The 9020-nt window shown below is 34.8% G+C and overlaps 1 protein-coding gene across 2 annotated transcripts; it reads left to right on the top strand.

Annotated features, from left to right (window-relative positions):
- The first annotated feature begins 350 nt into the window (after positions 1–350).
- LOC123870871 lies at positions 351–7164 on the top strand. 2 transcript variants are annotated; one of them, XM_045914354.1, is made up of 9 exons: positions 351–531; positions 1057–1166; positions 2461–2693; positions 3498–3616; positions 4218–4268; positions 4505–4572; positions 5541–5640; positions 5975–6142; positions 6419–7164. In XM_045914354.1, the coding sequence occupies exons 1-9, from the start codon at positions 519–521 to the stop codon at positions 6538–6540; spliced, it is 984 nt and encodes a 327-aa protein (XP_045770310.1). In that variant the 5' UTR covers positions 351–518; the 3' UTR covers positions 6541–7164. The 2 variants fall into 2 exon arrangements, with proteins under 2 accessions (XP_045770310.1, XP_045770311.1); XM_045914355.1 differs by having other exon boundaries at positions 351–535.
- The last annotated feature ends 1856 nt before the right edge of the window (positions 7165–9020 follow it).

Genomic DNA, 9020 nt, shown 5'->3' with positions numbered 1-9020 from the left:
TTAGACCATTGACAAATATTTTTTTTTTCAACTGGCTTTACGGTTCTGGGTTTTGGCCTTTTTGAGCCTTCATTGACAAAACATTAACCATTACAAAGTACCTACTCTGTGACTCTGTGCTACCTGTGACTCTGTGACTCTGTGCACCTATATGCTATGCTATTGGTCTGTGCTCAATGGTTTTTTTCTGTTCGGTCTGTGTTGCAAAAGTTCCCGATAGGGATTCCTGGGTCTTGTTTAATGTTGATTGTGTTGCACTGTTGTGCTTGTGCTCTAGAACCCAGAGCCACAGACCACGCCCAGAGCCGTAAAAAAAAAACCAGATAACAAAGAGTATGTAATCGAGGCAATAAAAAAAAAATAAAAAAAATATGTGCTCGTGCTCGTGCTGTTTCTAATTTTTTCAAAATTCAAATCTATAGAATAATAATTATTTTGCTAAATATGGTCAGCTAAGATATATCTCAGTCAATTACGAGTGTAGTTTTGTGATTTATATTTTATAATTAATAATAATAATGGCAGACAACAGTAGGTATTCATCATCTCAACACATCGCTGGCCCAACTGAAACGGCTCCTCCCAGAATGAGAAGGATTTCCATAATTCATCAAACTAGCTAAATATGATTGACAGACTTTACACACCATATAGAACATTAAGGAAAATTCAATAAGCAGGTTTCGTCAGGATGTTTCCCTTCACCGTTAATGCTTCCTGGACCCCAGAATAGAAGGCTAACATCTAAACCACTATGCTAAGCAAAAATCCTGAAACAATTTGTTATTATACAACATACACATAGTAATAAACCTCATGGTTTTCCACCACATTCTTAAATAAAAATTGTCTCTGTGCATGCTGTAAGAACAGAACCATTCTTGTGGCACATTAATCTTCATTTTACTTAATTTACCAGATTTCAATAAAGTTCTATTTTGTACCTATTTCTAGCAAAAGTTTTATTTAGTTGTTGTGGTTGTTATGCTGAATAATTAAGAAAACCATGCTAGATACTTAATTTTTTTTATGAATTATATATTTCTTGTATTTCAGAAATAAAGTCATGGCCAGAAAAGCTTTTGGGGCTATTAGCATTCACTTCGTTTGCTGCATTTGCTCTCATTATAAGTGGAATTGCAATGGTCTTGTTTCCTTCAGAAATGGTATGTATTTCTAAGTTGGTCAAATATTTTTGTTAATAATGACATAACATAAGCAAAAGGTTATTTAGTCCATACAGATTAAGATATTATTAATGTGAAAGTGGGCTTGTCTGTCTGTCTGCTTGCTTATCACATGATGAAATTTGATTCAAAGATAGATTGCATCCCAGGGAGAGATATAGGCTGCTTTTTGTCCCAAAAAACCATAAATCCTATGAGGGCACAAGATTTTTAAAAAATCCATGTGGACAAAGTCATGGGCATCATCTTTTTGGTATAGAGTTAGCTTGCATCCTGAACACTTATAAAGACCTTTTCCTTTATCCTGAAAATTGAAATTTTTAAAAACCTAGATATGCAAGAGTAAGAATAGCTTAACTGAGTACCCAAAGTGGTAAATTAAAGACTAGCTAATGTATAGTAAACAACCTAATTCTGGATAAAATATCTATACTTGGGATTATGTAAATTCATTTATTTGATTACTATATTCACCTAATGTGTGTATTTTTCCTTTTATGATTAAATATTTTAGGTACAAACATTTTATCAAGGCTCATTAGTATTGATTGAATGGTTTTTACTAGGTGCATATTCCTTTTACATAACTTTGGTAATACTTGATTAACATGTAGATTAGTGGCTATGACATGTTTTCCTCATGTAAAGTTTGTTTCTGGGGAAGGTGGGAAAATGGTTAGTAACAGAAAATATTATGTTGATATGAAAGAAAACGAGATGTATTATGCTTCATATATTTCTTTAGTCATGTCAGTCTAGGATGAATTAACTCATAGAACCATCATCATCATTGATAATTATATGAATGATGATATGATATGATTCTACGCTAATTAATTGCTTAAAACACAACTCCACAAAAATAGAGGTGAGTGCCCAGGATCGAACCCTAGCCCCTCTAAATAACAGGCCAACGTCATAACTACCAGACTGTTAAAAAAAAAACAAAATATTTTTATTCCATTAAACTTTTACAAGTACTTTTGTATTGTCACAAGCTTCTTCCCCTGTTTTGAAATTTCCTACCAAGAAGAACCTGCAAGAAACTCGACGGTTGCTCTTTTCAAAGATTAGATTAGAGACAGAAACTTTCACTTCTTATGCATACTACAATCCTGTGATATAATCCACTGCCTGTACACAGTCTTACACAAATAAAACCACCCTAAAACTAAAAAAAAAGATTCAGACGAATTGAGGTCCTCCTCCTTTTTTGGAAGTCGGTTAAAAATGAATACTTTCTTAATAAGAATTGTGTGCTTATTGTTTTCAGTCAGACATAGAGGTGATCATACAGAATTATACAATAGAATATACACACTGTAAGCCTGCGAGTCAAAATTATGATACATGTGAAGACTTTTTCAAAAGAGACGCAGAAAACGAAAACAACCACTGTCAATGCTTTGTCTTAACCAATCTCACCAAGAATCTGCAAGGGGAAATTGTTGTGCATTGCCAGTTGGAAATATATAACCCACAAGAGTCCAATATTGACAATACTAGGTTAGTATAAAGAAAATTTATTATTATTATTCACTAGATGATGCTCGCGACTTTACATGGATTTAGGTTTTAGGATAGGTGGAAACCATTTAATTTTGCAGATTTGAGTCTCTGGGATGTAATACTCTTTGTGTGATTTCCATCATTTGTTAAATAGATGGGCTGTGAAAATGTAACTGGCTGAAATGCAGACACACTTTCACTATTATATTAAGTATGGATTATATTTCTCTGTACAGAAAGTAGTAGAAAAGGTTACACATCGAACTTTAGAAAGAGATAATCAAGAGCTTCGGCTTCGTAGAGCGACTTCTCTGTCACTCATACCGACATCGCCGATCGCCGACTTATCAGTCAATGACCGAGACAATGTTATAAAGCCGATTCGCTTTCTACAGTTTGTTTAGTTTAAAGAAAAAAAGCTTTTATAATGTTTATTAAGTAAGTAAGGAGGAACTACGCTATTGCTTTTATAATTCTTCCATTTCAAGGGTACATTTTTCCAGATGGACATAATCCATACTAATAATATGTATTATAAATGCGAATGTGTGTCTGTTTGTCTGCTACGTTTTCTTGGTTCAATCCATTTAATCGATTTTGACAAAATTTGATACAAAGATAGCTTGCGTCATGGGGATGAACATAGGCAATTTTTTATCCCAGGAAAGGATATTTAATATCTCACGCGATAATCAAAAACTGCAAGCAGTATGTGCTAGGTTATATTATTGTTGTAAAACCCAGCTGAAGTGAGATGGGCTACTTATTATTTATGCACATTTAACATTATAATTTTTGCAGTGTCAAGATAGATGCAGATGACATAATATCAAATGCATCGGGTCAATGTGATCCCTACAAGACTGAGAAAACAATGATCAATGAAACTTGTGAGACTATTCCTGACTCGATATTTAAAGGTAAGTAAACAAATTACCTGATACAGTAGTAGAGCCCAGTGAGCTGGAAGTCTCAGGTTCGATTTCTGGTCTCTTTTTTTTTTTTTTAAATCTGGCTTTACTCTGATTAGCCAATGTCAAGTTTGTGATACTTTCAAGTTATTGAATTTATACAAGTATGGACTCCGTCTGCGCCGGCGCCCGCCGACATACGCGCGGCGCCCCTTCAGAGCGCCTCCCAGTCAGTTCCACCACCAAAAAACACCAACTAACACAAAAACCAGCCACTCTTAACAAAAAAAAACACTCCAAACAAGCACAGCACGCGCGCCAGCAAACGCCATCGCAGACGAAGTCCTTTCTGGTCTCAATTATAATCAAATAGAATATGTTAGATAGATAGATGCCCGCAACTTCGTCCGCGTGGTTTTTCAAAATCCCATGAGAACTCTTTGAATTTTCGATATAAAAAGTAGCCCATGTCACTCTCCAGATCTTTGACTATTTCCGTGCATAATCACGTCAATCCGTCGCTGGTGGTCTGTTGCGGCGTTATTGAAGAAAAAACCAATGAACACAGTTTTTATAATATATATAATTTAATATAATTAATTTATTACAGATGAATTTAAACTATACACCTATAATGTATCAACGGAACTGTCTGAAAAACGTAAGTTTTCCACATTTAGCCATATACATCACTAGCCCAACTAGCCCCATCAGCCATGCCCTGGATGGGCTATGATTGTTGTACCTATTTCTCTCTGTTCTCTTAATGGTGAATTATTTGACGTTATTTTGTTAAGGGGCACCCAAGGGCCTGGGCCTATGCATACAGACACTATGGAGTGGAGCACAGTTTTTTGATGACATTATGAAGCTTTTTATACTATTACAATGTTTCAGATGTGGCAGATGTCAATAAATCTTTAAGGTGGAGCCTAGACGAAAACAATTCTATGATTGGTCTTCGGGTATGTAAATTGGCATTATTTCTCCCTTTGAGAACACCAATACCAACCAATAGTTCATAGCAGGGAAAACATAGTTTCCTTTGTGATTGGTTGGTCACCCAAAATAGTTAATGCCCACTAGATTTTTTTCTTTGTCATTTGTATGGGATCATTAAGCTTATTAAAATGGCTATAAAATAATATTGTTATACGTCATCATGCTTTGTTTTTAACCCCCGACCCAAAAAGAGGGGTGTTATAAGTTTGAGGTGTGTATCTGTGTGTCTGTGTATCTGTGTATCTGTCTGTGACATCGTAGCGCCTAAACGAATGAACCGATTTTAATTTAGTTTTTTTTGTTTGAAAGGTGGCTTGATCGAGAGTGTTCTTAGCTATGATCCAATAAAATTGGTTCAGCCATTTAAAAGTTATCAGCTCTTTTCTAGTTTTCTTGTAGAAAAGAAGGTTTACTAACCGTTAGGTTCATAATATTATGTCAATTGACAAATGTCAAGCTGTCGAGATGGACGTTGCCTAGATACATAATTATTTATTTGAAAATGATGTTTTGGAAAACTTAGATACTTTGGATAGCTATAATCCTAAATCAGTTCAGCCGTTTGAAAGTTAGCAGCTCTTTTCTAGTTACGGTAACCTTCTCTTGTCGGGGGTGTTATAAATTTTTAATTTACACTTGTTACTGTAACCTTCACTTGTCGGGGGTGTTATAAATTTTTAATTTACACTTGTTACTGTAACCTTCACTTGTCGGGGGTGTTATAAATTTTTAATTTACACTTGTTACTGTAACCTTCACTTGTCGGGGGTGTTATAAATTTTTAATTTACACTTGTTACTTTAACGCATGTTCCTGGATCTAAATCAATTTTCGTTTTTATAAGATTCTTATATCATCTTATATTATCTGTGACACCAACAATAAATTAATGCATTTTTTTTCTTTCATCGCTAATGTTTTAATGTTTCAGAATAAGATTACAGTTCTGATGAATAGTGAATGGTTACAAAATGAAGCGAACAACACGAAAGGCCTCTCAGCCGGACCATATCTGTTATATTTATATAGATGTAAGTGGTTATTTAATACTAACGGATACCTGGCTTGTGCTTACTACTCTAAGAAAATCATCTTCACATTATTGTTTTTCTAATAATTCAAGGAGCTAGGTTTTCTTTTTGTGATGTAACCACAAAACGGTTTTCAAATTTTTCCCTTGAATAACACTTACCTACCACCAAAATTTCATGATTCTAGGTCAACGGAAAGTACCCCATAGGTTTTAATTCACTTTTCTGTCCGATACGACAAACAGACAGACATCGAAGCGAGTCTATAAGGGTTGTTTTTTTTCCAACCCTAAACATATAACCCTGAAAATAAAAATAAAACATATTGTTACAGTTTATCGTAACGAAAACATCGTACGGCGGTACTTGATTTTGTCGACGACGCGCGAGGTGGTTCACGTTACATACAGGTCGACTGTGATCGACATCATTGCACTAGCTTTAGGGCTGGTGCTACTCGCTGCATCGATTGCTTTGTTCGCACTACGGAACCGGATATTAGGTAATTACTAGCTGGTTAACTTAGTCCGCATGGAAAATCCCGTAGGGACTCTTTGATTATTTATCCGGGATAAACAGTAGCATATGCCAATCTCCAGGTATTTCTCCAAGAGAAAATCACATTGATCCGTTACTCAGTTGTGATGTGATTGAAGGACAAACCAACAAACAAACCCTTTCGCATTTATAATGTAGATTAGGGTGGACATGCAAAGGTGGACTTAGACTTTATTTGATACATATTATTTAGAAAGTGTTTAATTTCTCTATTTTGTAGGAATTGAGTCAAATACCTCAACTTTGGTAGCAGCGGCCGAGCCCACAGCAAATAATCGACAATCTAGAACTCAACCAGAAGAAAGACCTTTGTCTGCCCCCGTTAATAATGAGTACTTATAACTTATAAGCAGGGTTGTTTGGCTAAGCTGTGAGTCTACAATTTAGATATTATTTAGACCTACAGACCACAGACAATTTAAAAATTATAAATTCCCGAATTACCCCTGCCGGGAACGAACCCGGCGCCTTCCACTTATAACACCACTGCGCCAGGGAGGTCAAGTGAGAATGCTCATTCAATTCATGCCTTAAGATCTTTGCTAAGTGCTGTTAATATTATTAATGTCATGAAAGGCTTTATTATAATACCAGAACAAAAAGTAGCTTGGGATACAAGCAAATTGCATCAAAAAGATGGGCCGTCAGAAGCTAGCAATCAGACAGACAGATAAAGTTTCGCATTTATAATAATAAGTATCTATACATATAGTATATTGTACAGTTTTCAATACTATAACAGTTAGATATGACATATTTTTTACACAATTTATACAAGGTTATTCAGAAAAAGAGTCACTACACCAGGGTGTCACAACTTTTTAATAGTTTTTAAGATAATTTAATTGTGAAGAAAAAATTGAACTGTTCCATACATAAGTAATAAGATCACTCGACTAACGATATAGTTTTTTTTTTTTTAATTAAGATTTGGACCTAACTGCCATAGAAAAAAACCGGCCATAAAAAAATATTCGGGTATTTTTTTCCGACATTTTGCACGATAAATCAAAAACTATTATGCTTAAAAATAAAATCATTTTTAAAAAGTACAAGTAAAGCCCTTTCATATGATACCCCACTTGAAAAAGTTATCTTATATTGAAAATTCAAACACATTTTTTTTTTCTTTGATGTAACCACAAATTCACGGCTTTCAGATTTATTCCTTTACTTGTGCTATAAGACCTACCTACCGGCCATATTTCACGATTCTAGGTCAACGGGAAGTACCCTATAGGTTTTCTTGACAGACACAAAGGACGGACGGATGGATGGACAGACAGACAGACAGACAACAAAGTGGTCCTATAAGAGTTCCGTTTTTCCTTTTGAGGTACTGAACCCTGAAAATTAATTTTATTGCATACCCACGATGTCGCGAATCGATTAACGCCTTGGCGTATAGGAATATCGCATGCAAACGCATTGTATCGCAAACAAAACGAACAGACCATGAACAGATATACTTATTTTAATATAGAACTGTCAAACCTCATGGCTTTAGATACCTCATGCCAGTCTTGAGCATATGTATTTAAAGTCGAGCATCACTAAAGCTAAAACTTTTTATTTTAAAATTTGTTTAGATTGACACTAGGATCGACGCCATTGTTACTATGCTATTGCATTTACATTTTATTCAATGTAGATTTACCTTAAAACACATTTCAGTTGAAAAACCTCGTGAGTTGTGATCTCTAACTTCGTATTTCTTTTTAGTTTTAGCAGATTTCTTTTTACTTTTAGCAGCGAAGGATAAAACATAGAATATGCGTCTCTAACAATATTATTGTCATTCAACAACCTATTCAACCTATAAAATTATCGTAAATCGCAAGAGGCTCATAATAATTAGTTCATACTTCGTACTGTTTATGCGACACTTGCCGCTGCCGTGATTGGCCAACTTAAAGTGACAGTTACAGAGTGTTATACATTATGCACCACGGTAACGTTTTCATTATATGCCCTAATTGAGCGTACGGAACCTTCTATGTTTAATCCTTCGAGGGTATTTTTTTTACTGTTTATTTCGAAATATTTTTATATACTTACGTAAATAAGTAATATCTTTACAATATTATCATTTATCATAGTACGTATTATAATAACATAACAGTGTAACACCGTCCAGTTCAATAACTTCAAAAGTAAACGAAACTTACACATAACTTTATTAAGTACAGTTTACTTACAGTTTTACAAAATTACCTAAAATAGTAAATTTTGCAAAATAATATTAAATCAAAAGATAACTGTCACCAAAGATATTTTTGTAAACTTATATTACTTATCTATTCTATCTTTTATAATGTAAGAATAATAGATTGTATGTAATGTATAAGGTGGATAAAATAAAGTAATAGCTACTTTCCTACTTTATTATTATCTTTGTATAGCATTTTGTGACCTAAACCAGTAATATTATTGTAAAGGCGTGTCCAAACATAGTGCGGCATTTCGAATAATAAGTAGAGCTATAACACACGCGGCCGTTTTCATTTTTAACCGACTTCAAAAGAGGGGGAGGTTCAGTATGCCTAGTGGGAGATTTTTAACCTATTCGATCGCGTAAAAGTTAACTGCGTTTTGTATGGAATTGAAACAGCGCCATCTAGTGACAAGAAGATGGCGCTGTTTCAATTCCATACAAAACGCAGTTAACTTTTACGCGATCGAATAGGTTAAAAATCTCCTACTAGGCACTCTGGATCGAATGCAAACTGAGAGCACAGCGTGTCTAGGACATGCCGCGCACACAATGCTCGGATGTCTACACTAGTCGCGCGTCAGCGCTGTGTCTCGCGATCGCCGCAAGT

The sequence above is a fragment of the Maniola jurtina genome, chromosome 13 (genome assembly GCF_905333055.1).
Source record: "Maniola jurtina chromosome 13, ilManJurt1.1, whole genome shotgun sequence".
NCBI classification, from domain to species: Eukaryota; Metazoa; Arthropoda; class Insecta; order Lepidoptera; family Nymphalidae; genus Maniola; species Maniola jurtina.
This window is presented reverse-complemented; position numbering and strand designations above follow the sequence as displayed.